Source organism: Grammomys surdaster, unplaced genomic scaffold (assembly GCF_004785775.1).
Source record: "Grammomys surdaster isolate TR1022 unplaced genomic scaffold, NIH_TR_1.0 372, whole genome shotgun sequence".
Lineage (NCBI taxonomy): Eukaryota > Metazoa > Chordata > Mammalia > Rodentia > Muridae > Grammomys > Grammomys surdaster.
In genome coordinates this window covers 29,144-51,947 of record NW_021604791.1, presented here as the reverse complement: position 1 = coordinate 51,947, position 22,804 = coordinate 29,144, and the positions used below count along the sequence as shown (strand labels likewise).

Genomic DNA, 22,804 nt, shown 5'->3' with positions numbered 1-22,804 from the left:
TTTTAAATCATTAGGAATTTTTCTTTTTTTTAGTAACTGTCTTAAATACAGCACAGATGAGATTCTTGAGCATCAAAAAAATAATGGGCAAAACATTCATGGCTTCAAAAAGATGTGACTTAGTAGTAGCTGTGAGAATGGAATTAAGTAAACTAAGAAATCAAGCCAAGTGGTTGTGATTTTATGTTCGTTTAGTGATCAGTACAAAGGAAGACAGTGCTGAGACTGTGATATTAATCGGTAATAAATGGTACCCTGTTACCTTTCCTGGGGATGAGCAGTGAATTCAATGAATCAAGAATGCCAGAATGATAGGTAGGGATGTCTGGAGAACCTCTCAGTATTGGTACTACATGGAAGGATGGAGTGCAGACGGTGGTTTTGTGACTTAGAACATCCTAATATTTTAAAGTCCTTATAACAATATTTTAAACTTTAAATTCACAGGTCATTTGAATTCAGTTATATTCGCACAGGTTAAAACATTATTCATTTAGATGAACTCTAGATGGAACCATAATAGGACAATTAACTTTCACAAATAGCAATTAGGCTAAAATAATTACACATAAAGATTATATAATAAAGTACAAATGACTTACAATCTTAAAGAATTCAATATTTAGCTCTAGTAATTTTTATTTAATAGGATTCAATAAATTGTATCTTAAACGTGCAAACAGAAATGGGCACAACTGGTTCCACTGAGATTGTATCAAATTACAACACATCAGAGGCAGGATCTAACATATTCTCAGACTGCAAAATTTAAGTTGCACCATTTAGCTATTAAATGAAATTCCTGCCAGAAAAACTTTATTTAAGCTGTTACCTGGTTATTCACTGTTGAAAGCTGACATTTTGTCATTTGGAAATCTTTCTTTCTATCTATCTATCTATCTATCTATCTATCTATCTATCTATCTATCTATCTATCCATCCATCTATCTATCTATCTCTCTCTCTCTTTCTTTCTTTCTCTCTTTCTCTCTGTCTTTCACTTTTTCTTTTGTTTCTTTTCTTTCTTTTTAATCGTTTTCTATTTCTTTATTTTTTTTTTTGTTACACAGGACTAACGACACCAATTGTGCTTACAGCTTGTTTCGTTTTATATTTACATTCATATAACATAAGTACCAGTATAAAAACTCAAGGAAACATCTTTTTCCACAACACAAAGTACCAGTACTTTGCCAAAGAGTTGTGATTCCAGTTATCTGAACACTCAAGTGCTGTTGAATGAACAAAATAGCAAAGATACTGGACACAAGGAGCATGGACCATGCAGCTGTTAACAGCACAGGCTAAAAAAGATGAGGCTTCTTTGAAAGCTGCCACATATGGACACATGTTAACTTTTTTTCTCTTGATTGCATCCACTCTGGTGTCTGAATATACATTTCTTGCCCCAACAACTATGTAAAAATGATCAGAAAAACTACTCACTCCAAGGTCACCTGAGCCACAGCGTCCATTGAACTGTATCCATTTTCCATGAAAATCTCTGTGTATCGGCCCATTTTGATTGCTTCCAGCCATTCACCTACTGATCTGTAGGCCCCAGAACCCAAAGAACCATGTTCTGCCAACAAAGTAGATACTCTAGAACACACAAAACATAAATATTAGAAGTAACAAACTGATCCTTTTTGATTTGTACATGTAATGTTCAATCAAATTCAATAAATCATTGAGACAAAGTTTAAGTTATAGGAAATATATAAAATCATTATTCAAAATATAAATGGGAAAAATAAAAAATAAATCTTAGATTTTTATTTTAGATTATGAATACGGACTTATAATAAACTAGTAAATTTTCAAAAGATAAAGGAAATTACTTTTCATTGTTCATTTTTGACAGCATTAAATAATATTCATTTTGTAAAGTTTTAATATCCAGTTAAGGTTTCACATACACTTGATTTCAGTTTCCATATTTCTCATATGAATTTCAAGCTATGACCAGAATAAAATATATGTATAAGAATGTAAAATGGTGATTTTGAAAACTCAATATGATTTAGAACATTAAGTACATTTCTCCTATCATCTTTCCTTATATTCATTTGTGACAATCACTTCAACATCATTCAAATAAATAAATACGAGAATGGCTTAATATTGTACATGACCAAAGGGAATTTTAAAGTAGTTATTTAGAACATGACATATGGAATAATTGCTAAGAAGATATAGGCTTTAGCTGTTATCTTAGAAAGTTCAAAGAGCATCAACAGATTTCGAAGGTTCATTTTTGTCTTATGTTAAAATGACTTTCTGACTAGTAAGCAAGTGTTGCATAAACATCATAGAATTTATTCAACTTTATTGTAAGCAGCAGTTTTACTCAGTTCACTTTAATAGGCAGCCAAATCAGCTACTAGCATGATTTCCTTTCTTGTAAAAAAAATACACATCAGCATTAAATACACCAAAAGTGATAATCTAGTAAATTTCATAATTTAGAACCAACTTGATTTTTATTAGAGGGAACATTTCAATATTTTTCTGATAAGGAGAAAATTATATTTTGCAAGTACTCAATATTATTTAAATGTATTCCTTTTGCAATTCAGAAAAGTAGAAACTATGGTTATTGGTTTGTACACGTATTTCCAAGATTATTCATTTATCAGTTTTAAATCTTCAACTGAATACTAAATGAACCAAATATCTCTGTACAAGCAAATAGGTCCTCACTGTCATCACTGTTCATAAATTGGATGGTATGGTGTAATTATATGTAAATCACCATTGCTGAAATATATTCTAAAGAGTTCATGGGTAATCACAGTTAGACGGCCAGATTAAAAGGCACCAGTGCTTCCTTAGCTTTCTTTAATCTGATGTCTCTATCTGGACGTAGGCTCCGAACACATTTGAACCCTGTTTTCTAATGCTATTTCAATGGAGCTGTGCATTTATTTTCATAACAATGACAATTTACACAACTAGGTAAGGCAAATGTCCTTTTAGTTATAATTGCTCATTCTTTTTTACTTTCAAGGGTTGAAATATTATGGAAGATTATAGTTAAATAAACTAATGACATACAGACTTGCATATTAATACATAACTGACTAAATTGATAACATATTTATGACATCAACCTGATTGGATATACTCAGGAAAATTATTCAAATCTGGCCTTGTACCTGCTTGACGCATTCACCAATGTCTTCAAACTACTTGGGTTTCGTATCAGCTTGTCCAGCATGTTGACTATTTCATCAAACTTGGGCCGGCTGTTTCGATCTTTCTGCCAGCAATCCAACATTAACTGATAGAGAGCAGCAGGACAATCCATGGGGCTTGGCAGGCGGTAGCCTTCTTCCACTGCCTTGATCACCTGTGCAAAGCAGAAGAGAACCAGGTCCATACCACCACTAATGTAACATAACGCAGAAGAGTCTGAGAAAATCCTCCATCTAACTTCTGTCTTGATTCTTACCTTTGTTTTAGTGACCAAAATTACTATTTTATAAACCACAACTACTTTTATTTGCTGTGAAACATTTTTTTTTTAAATAGACCATTTGAACATGTTTAAAATTTAAATGGCCAGCTGGGAGTGAAGGTATGTTTGTTTTTTAATCTCAGCAATAGGGAGGAGAGGCAGGTAGTTGATTTCTGTGAGTTCAAGGCCAGCCTTGTCTACATACTGACTTATGGGATAGCCAGCACTAAGTAGAGAGACCCTGTCTCAAAGATCAACATCAAAGATCAAAATAAGACCAAAACCTAAATGCTGGTGATTTTTACCTGTAACTTTTGTCTCCACAAATAATTTACTAAACTAATTGCCATAAATAGTCCATATTTTAATCATTTTTACATTTTAGAATAAAATAAAGATCATAAGTTTTTGCAATGTCCCTGAATGTATATCGTCTTTATTTTTTTTTTTTAAAAAAAATGTATTTGCAGTCACATTTTCAAAGTGCTGGAATAGCAATTTTATTTCAAAAGAGACTTTTGGATGGTAAATGATGGATAAGTCTAAGGCTAAATTAGCATAACTGTCTCATGTATCATTTAATAATGTCAAGGTCTGACTGTTTATTATCATCTTTGGATTTCTGTCAGGAATTTGAAATGAGTATCTACTGGCAAAGGAATTACGAATATTTATTTTAAACACATGTATGAGCATCAATCCCTTTGTGGGGATTAAAAAAAACATGCATAATGTTGGTTCTGACATCAAAATATTTAACCGCAAATAATATATATTTGTATTTCTAAAGTCTCTTTAATTCATTTATAAAAATATTCCCAAATATTATTAAGGAATGTATTCTCAAAAACATATTATAAATATGCTTTCAGAAAGTTTAATCTTATCCCCCAAATCACTTAGGTACTGTTCAACTAACTATAAAATAGAACCAGCAAAAGCATTTTATAAGGATAATTTTCAAGAATTGGAGATAAGGCAGTTCCTTTACAATAAAGGGAATGAAGTGATTGAATGTGGTGGCCGATGGGAAGAAAAAACTACATCTGCATAGTGTATGTGACTAGAAAGTAGAGGTGAAAGATATCAGAAATCAAGGAGGTCAAGTGCATCACACTGAAAGGTGATTTCTGTTATCTTGAAGTTATCATATTCATGAAAGAAGTATTATCAGGTTTAACATGGGGCTTCTTTTTATCTGAGGTGAATGGGGATATCCCAATCATAATTTACCAGAATCTAACTGGTACAGTGACTACTTTGGGGATATAAATGCTAGGACCATAAGCAAAAGGCTTATAACAACCTGACGTTGTTATAGTTGCTATCCACCAAATAAATTTATAACATAATGCAGTCTAAGAAGCTCAATGTAGAGGCAGTAAAATAAGAAGGATCATTAAAGTAATCTGACAAATAATTGGAATACTGCAGACAAGTGACCTCAGCATTGTTCTATTGTAGTTAACCTATTTAACTTATATATATATATATATATATATATATATATATATATATATATATATCAAAAGGCAAACTCTGCAAGCTACTATTTTTAGCAACTGTAATTTAGCTGATGCGCTAAAAGCACAAGCAGCTTGGAAAATAAAAACAATAGATTAGAAAATAATTCCCCCCTCTAGGATGAACCATAGACCTGGGAGGTGAGAGATTCTCAGGACTCTAAGGGAGAAACCTTTGATGAAACCCCCTACATGATCTGGTATTGGGTGAGGGAAAAGGACTGAAGTCCTGAGGGCCAGCAGAAAGAAATAGGCAACCTTGGGAGGGAGGAGGTTGAAGGGACCCACTAGAATATAACAGAGACCTGGGAGGTGAGAGACTCTTAGGACTCAAAGGGAGGGACCTTAGATGAAATGCCCTACATTGGGGAGAGAAAGTTTGTAGAGCCTATCCCCTGCCAGAATGACAGGCCATTAAGTGAGAGATGGGGTTGCCATCCCACAGTCAAAACTCTGACCCATAATTTTTCCTTTCTGAAAGAACTGCTGGGACAAAAATGGAGAAGAGACTGAAAAAATGGATGTCCAGCGACAGGCCCAAAGTAGGATCCAGCTCAATGAGAGCCCTCAAGGCCTGACACTATTACTGATGTTATATAGCGTTCTCACGAAAAGGGGCCTATCATGGCTGCCCTCATAAAGGCCCCAAAAACCAGCTGAAAATGTCAGATATTTACATCCAACCAATGGACAGAAGCTGCTGACCCCTGTGGTTGAAAGGAAAGCTGGAAGAAGCTGAGGAGGAGGGCAACCTTATAGGAAGACGAGCAGTCTCAATTAACTTGGACCTCTGAGATCTCTCAGACACTGAACCACCAACTAGGCAGCATATACCAGCTGACATGAGGCCTCCAACACATATACAGCAGAGGACTGCCAGGTCTAGCTTCAGTGAGAGAAGATACACGTAACCCTCAAGAGACTTGAGGCCCCAAGGAGTGGGGAGGTCTGGTGGGGTGGAGGATAGGGGAGTAGGCACATCCTCTTGGAGACAATGGAGATGATAGGGGGTGGAGGTATGGGATGCAGAACAGTCAGAGGGTGGACTGGGAGGGGGATAAAGTCTGGACTGTACAAAAAGATTAAAGATAAACAAAGGATAAAAAATAACTCCCAATTGAAATTTGGAAATTGGAAAAAAATGTCAAACCTGACAAAGAATGTATTCATGGTACCATTTGTGCTTATACTTTAATGGAACTTCACTTATTTACTTGTGTGTTTTGTCCTTTAATTTTTTATGAGATGATATTTTTTTAGTGTCCTAAGGCTGACATAGAGGTCTAAAGACAGCAGCTTAATTCAGTAAATGTTATTAACTTAGTGAACATTTACTCAAAAATTAGTATTTTGCAGTATGCTATTCTCTCAATGTTTTCAATTGATTCTGTTCGTTTTTTTAGAGTATATGTGTGCCACAGTAATATTACACAGAGAGGAGTTGGAGGGCAAAATGATGGTTGCAGAAGATGCACATACAGTCCTCATGATTTTACCTCATTTACCTCACTTTACCTCATGGTAAGTTTTCAAAACAATATGCAAAACTTAAAGTATTATTTCAATACTTTAATTTGAGCATCTATTTTTTATATATAATTGTCAAGTGGATAAATTAAACCAATTTCTTGACTTTAATATAAGAACAATGGTTTTGTCTATCTGCTCTGTGTCCTAGAGGTTCACATGGTGGAAGCACTACCATCATTCAGTGGGTTGACAGGTGACTCTAGAAGAGGTAAAATCTAGTGGAAGTCAATGATGTCAGAATGGATCATTCCCAGTAAAGAATAATTACCTTTCTAATTGTACTGAATTATTTTTTTCCTCCCTGTTTCTTTATTATTCTTTGCTGCTTCCAGGAGTTTGTATCTCAGATGACCTGGCTGCATGCTGTTTGGACTTTTCATCCTTCAGAATCTTGAATAAGTCAATAAACCTATTTTCTTTATATGCTGTGGTGCTTTGAATGATAATGGCTTCCTAGGGTGTTATGTTTGGATGGTTCTTCCTCAGCTGGAGGAACAGCAAAGAAAGATTTAGAATGTACACATGTGTCACTGGGGGTGGGGAGGCTTTGAAGTTTCAACAGTCTCATGCCATTCCCAGTGTGATCTTTGCTTAATTGGCTTGTGTATCAAGATGTTAAGATCTCATTTGTTACTCTAGCCAATAGTCCTGTAATTTGCTTGTGCTGTAATTTGCCCTGTAACCCTCTGGAACCTTAAGTGCAATTCAATTCAAAATTGCTTTGGTTATGGGGCTTTATCAGAACAGTTGAAAAGTAATTGATACAGTAGTTTGCACCGGGAAGTGGGTCATATTTATGACGGGCCAAGTGATAATGTTCCTGAAAGAATATGGAAGATTTGGGATTTTTTGGACAAGGAAAGTAGTTGATCGTTGTAAATGGAGATAAGTGTGACTCCCTGATTGGATTTTGAAAGACTCTAGAGCTGAGAACTATGTGGACTACAGAGGCCTGATCTGTGAGTATGGGGTGGAGCGCAAATTAATAATCATGCTTGTGATTCTTTTGCAAATAATGTAGGTGGTTTCCGCCCTCTCCCTAAGAGCATGCCTGAGGTCAAGGCTAAATTTAAAGGTAGGGTCTACTTTCTTTGGAGGACATTTCCTGAGAGTCTAACACTGACTCTGTCCTGTAATGGGCAACATTAGTTATGCTAATGCAGCCTTACAATGAACATGAACAAGTAGGGCAAAAAGGAATACAAAATGTACAGTTTGAGAAGAAAAGGGGCAGCCAGGACGCTTACTATTAAACTCAAACCATGTGACGAGAGAGATAAGGAGATGAAGATTTAAATTGGGATAAAAGGGGAAGCGTTCCATCAAGGCAAAAGCCTGCACAAGGAAGCTTCCAATAAAATGAACACAAAACGACAAAAATACACGTCTACCAGCAGAAGACTGAGACAGAGGTAGATACTTATAGCCAATCATTGAAAGGAGGTCGGGGGCCACTATGGAAGAGTTAGAGGAAGGACTGAAGGAGCTGAAAGCGATAGCAAGGCCATAGGAAGAACAACAGTGTCAACTAACTCCGACTCCTGGGAGCTCCCAGAGACTAAGCCACTAACAAAAGAACACACATCAGCTTTTCTGAGGCCTCCGGGACATGTATAGCAGACGACTGACTTATCTGACCTCAGTGGGAGAAGTTGTTTCTAATACTGTAGAGACTTGATTCCCCAGGGAAGGGGGATCCCAGGGAGGAAGGGAAGTAAAAGGGAGAGGATATGTGAGGAAGGACTATGGGATGGGAGACTGGAATGAAAGGAGCAATATTTGGGATGTAGACAAATAAAATAATTAATTAATAAAAGAATACAAGTCAAAGGAACTGTAAATATGATTCAAGGGGCCGGGATACACTCCAAATTTGTAGCCAAATTTTGCATTCTTGTTTATGTAGCTCTGGCCTTTGAGCCAGGAAAGAAATATGAGTAAAGTCATCTTGCTCCCCGAGAACTGCTGGGCCAGGCAGTGTGTACCAAGGCAGTCCCAACATGAAAGAATGTTGTGAGAGGGCTAAAGACCCTAGAGGTCATTGCATAAAGCTGCAGACAGGAAGCCAGGATCTCACTGAAGGCTCCAAAATGTTAGACATGCAAGAGCCATTACATATCGGACAAAGAAATCGGGACACAGACAGTGGAACTAGCCAGAGATGCACGCCACAGGAAGTAAAGCTGCCAAGCTAGAGCTATCTAAATGGTTAGACACTGGATAGAGAGCTACAGGATTTGGTATTTGTTGTGTATTATATTTTGGTTTATTCCCTGTCTCCCACACCCCACCCCAGCCCCCACCAGATATGTTAATGTATGTTCCATACCATTGTGTTTTGGAAGAAATAATTTGGTTTTTGTCTGATTGTTTGGTTTGTGCTTGGTTTTCTTTTCGTTTTAAAGGGGGCTACGTCACTGGGGGGTGCGTCCTTAATTTCTATTTGTACATTGAGATGTGAGCTCTCAGTGCCTCTCCAGCCAAAGTATTTACTGCTTGCTGCAACGCTGCCCAGGATTGAGGAAGCCCTAGACCTATGAAATTAGAAGCCCAATTAAATGATTTCATTTACAAGTTGCCTTTGTTGTGGTGTATTTTAGTAACAGTAGAAAAGTAATTAAATATATGCTATTTTGGCATTAAATATTCTGCTACTATAATACAGAATGCTCTAAGACAACCAGTTATTTATTGTGATTTACAGAATCTGATATACACATATGTGTATAAAATATCCACATCAAAAATTAGAAACTGTATAGGATTGGTAGTAGAGGTACCCCCATTACAAAAGTAGGTCGATGCACTTTACAGCTCTGTATTCTTGTAACCTGTTATGGACATTGTAGTTTATCAAAAGCAGTAATAAATCTATTGAATTAGCACTTGCAGAATTAAAACAAAATGAATTGAAAATAAATTGCCCATGAAAAGACAAAGAAAATCAGATGCAGGAGTAGAAACCAGATTAGTATAATTATAATCTATCTTGAATTTATGTCTTTAATAGAACATACTTACTCATATGTTCAGGAATACATAACAAAGAATGTCACTGTGTTTAAATATAAAAGTGTTACATCATGAAATATTAATTTTTTTATTTTGTGTTATGGAAAGTCTTGACATATAAAATGTTTTCTAGTAACAAACTGGATTCCACTAACTATAGGATACTCTCAGTTCTTCGGAGTTCATGGATTCATATTTCTTAAGATCACCTCACTCATCCATGTGCATTTTCATTGTGACTCCTTTTGCTCTGTGATGCTAGAAGCAATCCTGAATCAAAAGGAGATGATTGTGTTCTGTATTATTCCTCTTCCTGGCACAGAGGAAGATTCTGTGAGATTTAGAGTATTTTTGATGAATTTGTAAGATTACACTTTATGATAACAAAATCCCTCTTTTGAATCAGATCATATCAGGAATTAATATCAAGGTTTAATTGATAGTATCAGGATTGTAGGGATTATATAATCTTAGGACTTAAGTTCTGAAATTGTAGAATCATCTCTGAGGTTGTTTTTTGTTTGTTTATTTTTATGTGATTTCTTCCCTCCACCATCCCCCTCATCAATGAAAATCAGTGATTATTGAGTTCAGTGTTTCTGATGTGTGGTTGTTTGTGTAAAATTTAGGGAGAAGTTGAAGCACAATCCACTTAATACAGGATCCAGAAATGAACTGTCACTGATGACTAAAAGCAAACAAATACTACTCTACATTGTACTTAGAGGCACTTTTTCGAAAGATTTGTGAGTAGATGAGCATTTGTTGTAAGGTTCATATACATGAGTAGATCTGACCAAAACTTACTACTAGTATTCCTTTTTATATTATACTTGAAGATACAGCATTCCTATTTCCTTCTATTTTTTCTTGAAATGTTAGTTAGAAAATGATAACCCCCCCAGAATAATAAACTGAAATAAATGAAATAAGCAACATAAACTAACAGGGAATAAGGACTAATGATAAAAGCAACAAAGATAGCAGCCGTGACAGAAATATTACATAATGCTACAGTACCAAATAAGCTATGAATCACCAAAGAATTAAAAATCTAAAAAGTATAAAGATGGCGATTTAGTATATGAGATACATGCAGATATAGATCACAGTGGGAAGAAAGATGAGTATATAGTCCATAAGTCCTTAAGCTTCCAACCCCAATGTCTTTTTCCCTGCAACTATATTGTCGACCTACTAAAACACTGACATGGATTTACCTGCCAAATTGTGGAGTTGACCAGGGGCTTTTAGTACAGAGTTTGCTAACATGCACTGAAGCTTATTCTTACACTTAGGGTACTTGGCAATGTCATATGTTTCTATTGTCATAATAACACAAAATGAGGGAGAAAGGATCTATTTCAGCTTAAGGTCTATAGTCCATTCCTGAGGGAAATCAGGGTAGGAAATCAAGGCAAGAGCCTAGAGGCAGGAATTGAAGCAGTGGCCATGGAGAAATGTTGCTTATTGGTTTACTTCTCATATAATTCTCAGTTCGTTTTACATAATTCTCAGTTCGTTTTCTTATAAACTTGAGGACTATTTACCTAGGGATGCCACAATGGCCCGAGTCCTCCCACATCAATCATCAACTGAAAGAAATATTCCTCAGTCCTGACTGAAGACCCAATCTTACCAAGATATTTCTTTTTAAATTGTTGTTCCCTGCCCTCAGATGATTCTAGCTTGGGTCACTTCAACCAAACCCTAGAGAATTCAGCAAATTTGGTAAGTTTTGGGTAGCCAGGTAGGTGTAGCTAAAAGGGGAGAGACTTGTGGAGAAAAGTAAAACATCTAACAGTGTAGACTTCCTGTGTCTGGACTCTGGGCAATCTTAGAAAATATCCATAAAGATACACAGCAAAATTCATCTTCAATCAGAGTCATAGTTTGATCTATGACTTCATCTATTATAATTTCAACTCTACCTGATATAATACAAAAATCTGGTATGTGGGGACTGAAGGATTCATTGCACAATTAAGAAGGACTATTAAATCAGAACTCAAAATATCTCAGGCATGAGGAGAAGTAACTTTGGAGGCTGGCAAACAAGGGAATGGTATTTCTATAGAATGATATAGAATCCATACATGGTATGGCTTGTCGTTTGAGGGCTTTGTGACAGCACATACAAAAGAAAATGAACCTTGGCACAAATTAAAAGCAAAACTACGATGGTGCAAAGATGATGTGAGTACCTGGTATACACATGAAAAATAAAGATTTGTAGAAAACAAATCTTTGTCTAGCTATCTTCAATCTAGATTAGTCGCTATGTATTGAATTTTATATCTAATGTGTCATTCATTTTGAAGGATGATATGGTTGGGACACAGAGAGCATTGGTACATAATAATTCAATTTCTATAAATCATAGCAATTGTGGTAAATCATAGATTTTAAAAAGTATGTGAAAAGTTGATATGTCTACTGTAAATTTCATTATTTTGTGACATTAAGAAAATCACTGAGCTTCTCTATGCCCCAGTTTTCCATTGAAAAGAAGAAATAATAATAACATCCCTGTAATGTGTTAAGTATACATATACAAATATAATCTTAAAATATTTATTTATATAGGTTGAATTTATAGACAAACACATATTACAGGAATTGAATGATATTTTTTGATGTAGCTCCATGCCTTAAAGCTCAAGAATGAAGACAATAGAGACTCTTCTCCACTAGTTGTAAAGAAGTATATGTCAATACTCACTTTCTCAATCCAAGTGAGTTGGTTACAAAATAAACTATAACAATTGTAGGTGACTACAGAGGGCTGAAGGAACTCATCACTATCATCTGCTGAGGCCATGGGAGAAAAATACTAAGATGTAAATCCAGAGAAAGCTGAGATGTTTCTCTGGCTACCCACTTAAGGAAAATTAAAGAATATAGACTTGGCATTACAGCCTGAATTAATCATTACAAAGTTGGAGAAATGGAGTGCTCCTAGCAGGAAACACAGGCATGCTGAGGCAAGAGATCATGAGAAGGGAAATGAGCAGCAAGATACAGTAGCTTTAACATGTCAGCTACACTGCATTGTCCTCGTTGGCCTTTCCAGAAAACTCTTATAGGTATCTTTGTAGAACATAGATAGACGCATACCTTAAATAAAAAGTATTAATGTGTATTGATATCCAGGTGTTTGTTCATAACAGGTGTTAACAACTTATCAGTAAAAATCAAATTTGTCTGAAGTTTTCTGCTTCTCTACTTAGACAAAACTGGATTAATCCAAATACAGATTTGTATAAATGAAAAGGAACAACTATTTGCATAACTTGTGTTGCTATAGCCCACAGTTGGGGTTTATAGCTTGAAATGCACCTGAGATATAGTTTTGGCTGGGCTTCAAACATCAGTGTTAATTGCTTGTCTGGAATTATTGTTGCAAACAAAATGAACTGCAAACTCATAGTATCTGCTATGAACTCCCGACAGCACACAAAGGAAAGGAGATGCTACAATGTTAGGATACAAGAAGGAATTGGAGAACAAAAACAATGTTTCCAATAAGCACACTATTGAGTTAATATTGTTCAATATACATAATTTGCAAAGAAATAATGAGCTATTCGTTGGTAAGTAGTTAATATCATACTACTAAGGAGTTGTTCTTAACCTCCTAATGCTGTGATTGTTTACTATAATTACACACGAGCATGGATCCCCAACCATAAAATTATTTTCACTGTTACTTCATAAGTGTCCTTTTTTTATTTCAATGGGTCATAATGGAACTATCTGATATACAAGAAATCTCATAAAGGAGCCTGTGAAAGAGTCATTTTACCCCCAAAGGGGTTGTGAACCACTGGATGAGAATCAGTGCTCCAAGGATCATCAATACAATCTATATGTCTATATAATTATTAACAGAAAGAAAATATCAAATTTCATATTCAGAATTAAAGAGGATGTATTGAATATTAATGATGGGAAATGATCAAAGCTAAAACTATACCTCTCCTAGCCATCATAACATAAGCATTTGAACTTGGAAAGAAAACTGTTCAATGTTTTCTTTCATGTTAGCTTTATATACTTCTAAAAATTAATTATATTTCTATTGTAACAAGAATATTCACATTTCTACCTATTAAATGCACAGTGTAACTCATCTTATATTTCAAACGCTAGCCATTCAGCACTCATTCTTATATGGTTGCTCCCATTTCATCTTCCGAAATAATATGGACATGAACCGAGTGAAGCAACACTATGGTACAGCTAAATCTACTTGACAAGAGATTTGAGGAGTTTTTTTTCCTTACTTTATTTTCCTTTATCTCATCTCACATTTAGCTCTTGCATAAAGGATATTTCAATAGCAACGAATGCATCAGAATGTAAACAAAGTATTTCATATTTTTCAAGTAACTGTCATTTCCACAATTAAAATACTACTAAGAGTCTCTACTCAAAGGACAAAACATTTCACTCTCAACTTGAGAGAGAAAGAATATCTCTGTACTTACATCCTGATTGGTCATCTCCCAGTAGGGTCTCTCTCCATAAGACACAACTTCCCACATTACAATTCCATAGCTCCAGACATCACTGGCAGAGGTGAACTTTCGAAAAGCAATTGCTTCTGGGGCAGTCCATCTGATTGGAATTTTGCCTCCCTAAAATTAAAATCACACACATATACATATATATGTAAATATACATATGTATATTCCTATATAAATATTAATATATACATATATTCATATTCTTGCATACTTCAAGGATATCTAGGGATACTGTGTCTTGTTTGAGAAGATCTAGAAAGAGATGTAACATTTTTAAGTGAATCTGTTTGACAGCAGGCAGTCTCTTTTCCCATCTCCCAGCCCATGAGCACTTGTAGACTAACAACTAATTGGCTGTCGGGAAGGTTTCTGCTATAAATTCTGTTTGACGCTTGGAAAGCATACAGGACCTACATCTCAATTATAGTGCTCAGGATGGCAGCTCTGAGTAGGGGCGGGAGGTATTCAAGCACATCAATACAGTGTATGCTGAGCATTGGGAAAGTCAAGGACTCTAAATAAAAGTTAAGGGCTCTGCATGCCTTTTATTAAAGTACAGAATTATAAGTGGAATGTCTCAGTTGTTAAATAAAACTCTGAGTTATTTAACAGTTTGTAAGACAAGCAGGGGAATTCTACATACCAAACACTAAAAGATATCTATCCCTTGACATATTTTATTTCTGTAAAGCTTGACTTTTCTCCTTTTAATAATATACTTTGGTTTTTGCTCAGTTAGAATGTTGAACCTAAAAAAATGCTATTGTTTAACTGAACTAATCAATAATTTATTGAGCTTGAGGTATTCAGGAAAAACTCATTTTAAAGTTATTTTTCTGTCTATTTGCTAATGCATGTTGAAAGAGACTCAGAATTTTTTTTGTAAAAAGATTACTTTACACCTGTTCATTGTAGAAAAGAATAATAAAAAGATAGCAAAAAACAAAAAAGAGAGAGAAATTTCCACTACAAAACCAAACTTTCAAGCTTTTGGGGGAAATAAGTTTAAAGTTATGATTAACATTTTGGAAGGAATTAAACTTAGGCTTAATATATTTGTACACACACACACACACACACACACCACTCAAAATAATATGTCTGAAATATTTTTTTGGAAGTTGTTTTGCCTAGTAAGTATATATAAAACACACAAATGTACATGACATGCTTATTTTATTTTGATTTATTTTCATTTGTCTATTTATTTATATAACTTTTTAATTTTGAAATTTTTACTTCTGTGTAGTGGGCGGGGAGTGCATATGAATGGAGGTACTGCAGAGGGTCCCAGATTTTCCAGGGCTGGAGTTCCAGGTGGTTTAGGTTGTCTGATGTGCATGTTATGAACCTAACTCATGTTTACCTCATGTTCTTTACTAGAGCAGTATGTGCTCTTAACAGCTGCTGTCACTTCCAGCTGTTGATTACATTTATATTGCTTTGTATTTTAAAATAAAAATCTTGCTTTGTAGACTAGATTGGCCTTGAAATTTTGGCTCCCAGGAATGGTCTTATCTTAGTATACTGAGAATTCAGAGTGCTGGAAAATTGTTATGTTTTGCATGTTATGATTTAATTACCTTTTCCAATTTGTAGTTTATTGATTATGCCGAGCTTCATCCCTAAATTGTTCTACTGTTTATTGGAATAATACGTGTGTATCACTAACTTCTGAGATTCACAAGGCCGATTATTTCTCATTACACATATTTTCTACAAACTGCTGCCACACGACTTTTGTAGAAGGAAGCTTTGAACATATTAGTGTCTCTGGTTATTCTTCAAGTGTTGCTGCATAACACAGTGACAAGGACCTTGGAAAAATCTACTCTTAATTTAACTAAGACACCCATCCATCACAACAGCAACAGAGTTACCATAACCTCAATCTTGCATGGGCCAACTTTATTAAGTGCAACTCTAGTCCCAGGAGAATTCTTAATTGAGTTTTCATTTAATGAAAATAATGGTAGTAATAGGTGTAGAAGAGAAGAGACATCTCATCAATTAATTCATTGATTTAGTGAAATGACCTTTGGAAGTCTTTGTTTGCTTAAATTACTTTTGCTTTTTTCCCATGTTACACATCCTCAAAAATCCATGTGCCACAAGTCAAAGTTGGCAAAATGAAACAAGCTAACCACATAATCTCTTAAAGAACTTTTTATTAGGCACCAATTTTTACACTATAGTTTTATAAAAAGACATGGAATTCACAAATTATAAATTGTGAATTAGAGATGATGAGAGTGTCATTTTGTATTGAAACAAAGTTAGTCTATCTATACGCTGTAAGTATATAAAATACTTAGATTTTGAGGCTATCCAAGGTGATAATACTGAAATCATTTAGAATTCCCTAAACTGTTATTAAAAGGTTCAAATGGAAAGGTCCACAAAATCTTTTTACAAAAATCGTCACTGTTTTCTTCGGCTAATTTTATATCACATTATCTCAGGGAAGAATTTGTTTGCCATAAGCTGTATATTTATGATAGCTATTATACTGTGAGTAATAACCAGTACTCCATAGATGTAGGCTTAATAGTTCTTATATGTTGTAAATCAAGCAGTGAGACATTTCAATAGCTCCAGAAAATCAAAACTTCTACAAGAAGTGAAACTTTTTTCCAACAACATAAACGAGATGAAGAATAAAATACTTTTTAACTTATTTCACAATTGAGGACACTATACTACAGATAATTTAAATTTTCCAGTAATACTATTTATATGTGTTAATGTGTGCATACACCCATACCTTTTCTTCATAAATATATCAAGTAAGCATATATATTTTAATATAAGAAATTCTGTATGTAACTTGCATTTTATTTTAAATACTGTATAGCACACACACATATGCATACACACACAAGTAGACATTGAATCTTTATGAATTCAGGATTTGTGTTATTTGCATATGTCCTACATAGGATTTTTACTGCTGCAATAAAAACACTATAGCAACTTGTGGAGAGAAGGATATAGTTGTTTTATGCTTGCACATCACTGTTCATCAACTGACATCAACTGACGTCAGAACAGTTTCTCAAACTGGGCAGCATCCTGGGGGCAGGAACTGATGCAGAGGCCATGGATGGCTTCTTACTGACTTGTCACCCGTGGTGGTTACTCACTCTCCTTTTTATAGAACCCAAGACCACCAATCCAGGGATGACACCATCTATAATTGGCTGGGCCCTTCCCTAAGAATTACTAACTAAAAAACTAAGTAAAACATAGGCCCGCCAGGTTTGCTTAGAGCCCAGTCTTTTCTCATTTGAGGCTACCTTCTCTTCAGTGACACTAGCTTGAGTCACATTGACATAATACTAACCATCATAATAGCCTTAAGAAAAAAATAAATTACTGAGATTTGGAAAGTAAATACTTTTATTATATAAGTTTAATATTTGAATTTTCTTGTACTAAAAAACGTAGAATTGGATTTTCTATTGTTTCTCTCAATTCTCTTATGTTTTCTCTGTCTGCTCTGGGCCTTTTTGGAGGTATGCCTTTTTTTGCTACTTCTTTTAACATCTTTAAAAATTAAATGACTCTAGTCTAGTGTGCAGAAATGCATTCTGTTAGATCTTACCCTTGTGGTGTAGGCTGCCTCAGGATCATCTTCCAGTACCCTGGAAAGTCCAAAGTCAGACACTTTGCACACAAGGTTACTGTTGATTAAGATGTTTCTAGCAGCAAGGTCTCTATGCACGTAGCCCATGTCAGAAAGGTACTTCATTCCTGCAGCGATGCCTCTCAGCATGCCAACAAGCTGGATCACAGTGAACTGCCCATCGTTTTTCTGCAAAGACCGTGTAACGTTAGGCTAGAGGTACAATTCACAGGAGGAAAATTTGGAAAACGCCTTCTTTCAATCTTCAAATTAATGTTAACACATTTCAAAATGCAAATGTGATTTCTACTCAAGGAGAATGAAAAACATTAGAAACCACAAACTTAACTGATTATAGTGATCTGGTCAAATGAAGCAAAGACTTTGAAAGTCCTTCAAAACCTCATTCAGTACACACACACACACACACACACACACACACAGACTGCAAATATAGGCATTTCAGAAAGAAGGATTCTGTAGGAGAAGAAAAGGGAGGAGATAGTGTAATAAAATATGTAAAGGACTAAAATTCATTATATACAAATAGGAAACCATTAAATAAAAAAGTACACAAATAAATGTGTAGGTATGCTTTGAACAAACTGTGTACCAAAATCTATAGGAATTATACAACTATGTTCAAATACATTAAGGATATAATTTCCTTCATGAAAATATATATTCAAGGCAAAGACACTAGTATTATACTTCCTATAAGGAGTATTATATTAGTACTATACTTCCCATATGGATTTAAATTTAATGGCAAATTAGCTTCAAAAAGAAGAAAAGCAAATAGCCTTAAACTAGCATAATGTGGTAATGGCAGTGCCCTTGTTTCATAGCTAATACTCAGAGTCTGGTGATGGATTGTTCAAGAAACAATTTTTTATAGTCATGCTATCTTTTTATAAGAATTTTCTATGTAATCCTTAATTATTAATGGCCATAAACTACAAATGTGCATAAAAGCAATATAAAGAAGACACATAAAAATGATACATTATTACGTATTCTATTCAAGAGGTAAACATTTTGACTTTTGACTTGGTAATATCTCTGATGGCATGTGAGTCTATAACACCAATAATTACTTGAATACTGAAACTCTGTCAACTTTTGCTTCGTTCAGTTGAAATTACCAGCCATCCATATTTCCATTGTGTTATTCCCTAATTATTTTGTTCTTAATCATTTCTGTTTTTTTTTCCTATAGGTTCATTTCCTATCCATGTTTCAACATATCTTCATTGTCTGCATTCTTGGCTTAATAGTTCCAATCCTATGACATGTATATCTTTGAATGGTGTATGGTACCTCATCTTATAGGCTATTAAAAGCAAAGGGTGTCATTTAAAAAGGTCCAGGTTGTCTTTTATTCACTGCATCTTCGTTATTGTCAGACCTCAGAGAAATTTGTTCATTGTTCTAACTCAGTGCCAACTTCAGTTAACACTGAGTATATTTTGTGGTAATTTTTTAAAAAGTTATCTAGATGAGTAAAGGTGAAATAACCTGAGAAAATACAGGGCTTTCTGCAGGGTGTATGAGAGCAGGGATAATTACTGACCACTGAGTGGCAAAATGTCAACACTTTCTGGAAATTTGTTGTTTTTGTCAAAGACATTAGTTGCAATAAAGTTAAGTGAACTCATGAAGCTTCACTAGTAGCTGGAATCACTTTGGATAAACTGATGATGCAACTCTGAAAGACTGGACAACCTGCAAATGAAGACATGTAAACCGGCAATATTGTAGTACATTGGTGTGGCTTGAGGATTAAAATAGAAACCTTACGTAATAACGAAACATGACAATAATCCCTCACAGACTCTTTCAAAGTTGCCAACAATTTCATAGCAGTCTTTTCCCACAATAAGAAGCAACACTCACGGTATTGATTGAACTTACAAACTTGCAGACTATGGGTTACTCAGATATGAAAATGTGACATTACTTTATGCAGGCTATTTACAAATAAAGTGACTTGATATCAATATTTAAAACCAGCAGGTGTGCATATAACTGTTTCATCCCTGAAGCCCAGAACACATGATTGTATTAGCTATAATCTCAGGCTGACCACATTTCTGCTGATCTTTGGAGGCATAGTTGTGCTTTACAGATTCCAGTTTGATATCTTCAGTAATGATATGTGTGAACATTTTACATACACTTTTTTCCAATGGCCCTTACCATGCATGTTGAAGAGTAGAGTGCATCTATATCATCCACTCCAGGACAAGGTACATAAGGAAAAATTGGGGGAAAAGGATGCAAGATATAAAGGATGAGGGGTGCTATGAGGTACTGTCTTTTAGACATGACTTAGTCACAGCACTAATTAACTCACTGCAGCTGTGGTCACATGCACAAAATCTGAACAACACAGCATTTTTCAATATTCTATCAAGTATAGGGGATGGTAGCAACAAAGTCTATTCCCTCTTTGAGACTATTCGCTGAAAAACAGAACATCTTTTTCAATGTGGTAGCTACTGGCAAGTTGTGCATGCTCCAACAAGTGACTTGACTTTTCTGCTTCTCTCTCTCTCTCTCTCTCTCTCTCTCTCTCTCTCTCTCTCTCTCACACACACACACACACACACGCACACACACACACACAAACACACACACATACACGCACACACACACAGAGCAACACACACATACACACTCTCCCACACATACACACACATACACACACCAAACCTATGTATGCATACACACACACACACACACACATCATGACAATATACTAGAATTAGAACTTATGACAATCTACTGGAGTCAGAACTTGCTGGTAAGAAGAAAATTATCACTGCGAGTGAAACATGGTTAAGTGTGGGGATGAATGAATAGGATCAAAACCATTTGACATGTATGAAACTGTCAGAGAATAAATAAAAATATTTTAATATTTTGGGTATTTGTATGACTTTTATTTACTGTTTCCATTTTTCTTGTTTCTGTCCCTTTCCTCCCTTAATTTTCTCTCTCCCTTTCTTTCTTTCTTTCTTTCTTTCTTTCTTTCTTTCTTTCTTTCTTTCTTTCTTACTTTTGTGTAACAGGATACTTATTCTGCTACATTGTATTCGCAGTGAAGCTCAGTGATTAGGCATTAGAAGAGGAGATGGAGCTGGGAGAAGAAGAGAGGAAGGGGAGGACAGAAACGAGGAAAGGGAGGAGACAACTGGAGAGGAGGAGTGAGAGACAACCTGAGGAGAGAGAAGTGGAAGGACAATGGAGGAGAAGGATGTGACCTAGAAAAACCACAAGTTATAAGAGACCTCATAGATGGGGAATAAAATAGAGTAGTGGTAAATCTGCCCAATCTAGGTGTGCAGTTTGTATTCATAATTTTTGAGTTGTGTTTTCTTTGATTAATCCTATTTGGGTTGGAGATTTACCCCAACACCTCCGATCATTTCTTTTCTCTATTCATCCCTACTTTCATTTTATTTAAAGTAATCATATATTTAAATAAAATTACAGGAGCATACAATTGGATTTCTATAAGTTTTCTAGGAAAAAAAAAGTACCATACAAATACCCATTACTTATGGCATATAATGGTGTTGGCGATTTTATTTTAAATCTATTTAAAACTTTACCATTAAATTTGCTCAATTTTAATTTCAGTTCATGAAGAAAATACATATGGCAATCAGTAGCTACACTAAAGCTAAACCTTACCTTTAAAAACGTGTCTAAGGAGCCATTCTCCATGTATTCCGTCACTATCATCACAGGTTTGCCTGGAAAGAAGCACAGTGGAGCCAAGTATGGTGAAAGAGGGCTACATTCCTGGTTAAGTGTATATATAATACATTATATTATATATTATATTATATATTATACATATATTATATATTATAATATATGTTTTGGTCATGTTTTTCCCACACCATCAACAGCTCCCAGGTCCTCCCTCTACTCACAACCTTATGTTCTTTCTCTCTCTTTCTGAAAACAAGACTAACACCAAAACAACATCAAAAACAGAATCCTACAAAACTATTATCAATGATATATAAGCAAGATTTTAGCAGTCTCTATATATTTGTGTGTGGTTTTGCACATGCAAATACATATATTCATTTCACCACTGTTGTTATATTTAGCTGCACACACACACACATACGTGTGTGTGTGCGTGTGTGTGTGTCTGTGTGAACTTGTATATGAGTGAACTTGTGCATGAGAGTGCATGGATTCATGTGTGTGGTCTGGAATTAAGAAGAATATCTATATAACATGGCTAAAACTCTCTTAACCAACTAAGGCGAGGTTGTCCTAGATTTGTTTCTGTTGCTGTGATAAAAGCTTGACCAGATGCAACTTGAGGAGTTCATTAGACTTTATATATCCTGAGAATAGATTAACATAGCAAGAATTCATGTCAAGAATTCATTTCTGTGAGGCTGAGAGGCATGGACTATGAAGGAAAGTTGTTTAGTGGCTTGCTCCTAGGCTGACATTCAGCTACCTGGCTTATGCTCTTCTGATCAACTGCAGAGAAGTGATATCATTTAGAGTTTGCTCTCTTACATCCATCAACAAGAAAAAATATAAAAAGACATACAGATATGCCTATACACCAAACCTGATTGTGACATTTCCTCAATCAAAATTTCTTCCCCTCAAGCACTTAGTCTTTATGTCAGATTGAGAAAGAACTAACCAGTACAAGAGTATTGAATTGAACCTGTAGCTTTATGTGAATAAAATACTGTGAATGGTCAGGGAACTCCGAGGATTTGACTATTTCTGCTGCCCAACGGTAGATTTACAAGCAAGCCATTGCTGTCATTTTCTTGTAGATGCTGGTAACTTGAACTCGGGTACCTATTCTTGTATATCACACATGTATTCATGAAGCCATCTCCTCAGCATCCAGGACATGATTATTTTTTTATGTGATGATCATTTACTCTATGATGATATGAATCAAGGAGAAAATGGTATGAAGGGATAAAATTACATTTAAGAAAAGTACATATATTTGCCAATATCAACACTGATTCATGTGTAAAATGTGATAATTCTACTTCAATTGATATAATTGTACATTGTAGCAATAGTACTCACCAATGTCCGTAGAACATGCTTTCCTTTCCAA

The 22,804-nt window shown here is 35.1% G+C and overlaps 1 protein-coding gene across 1 annotated transcript in view; it reads right to left on the bottom strand.

Moving 5' to 3' along the window:
- Positions 1-966: 966 nt before the first annotated feature.
- The window catches only part of LOC114632256 (ephrin type-A receptor 5), a 47,263-nt gene continuing 25,425 nt past the window's right edge, over positions 967-22,804 (bottom strand). Inside the window, exons 5-9 of the mRNA XM_028780791.1 lie at positions 21,379-21,440; positions 17,659-17,868; positions 14,016-14,165; positions 3,159-3,352; positions 967-1,602 (exon numbers count right to left, since the gene is read on the bottom strand). Of these exons, the coding sequence (XP_028636624.1) occupies positions 1,443-1,602; positions 3,159-3,352; positions 14,016-14,165; positions 17,659-17,868; positions 21,379-21,440 (776 nt within the window). The 3' untranslated portion in view covers positions 967-1,442. The remainder of the gene's footprint in view (positions 1,603-3,158; positions 3,353-14,015; positions 14,166-17,658; positions 17,869-21,378; positions 21,441-22,804) is intronic.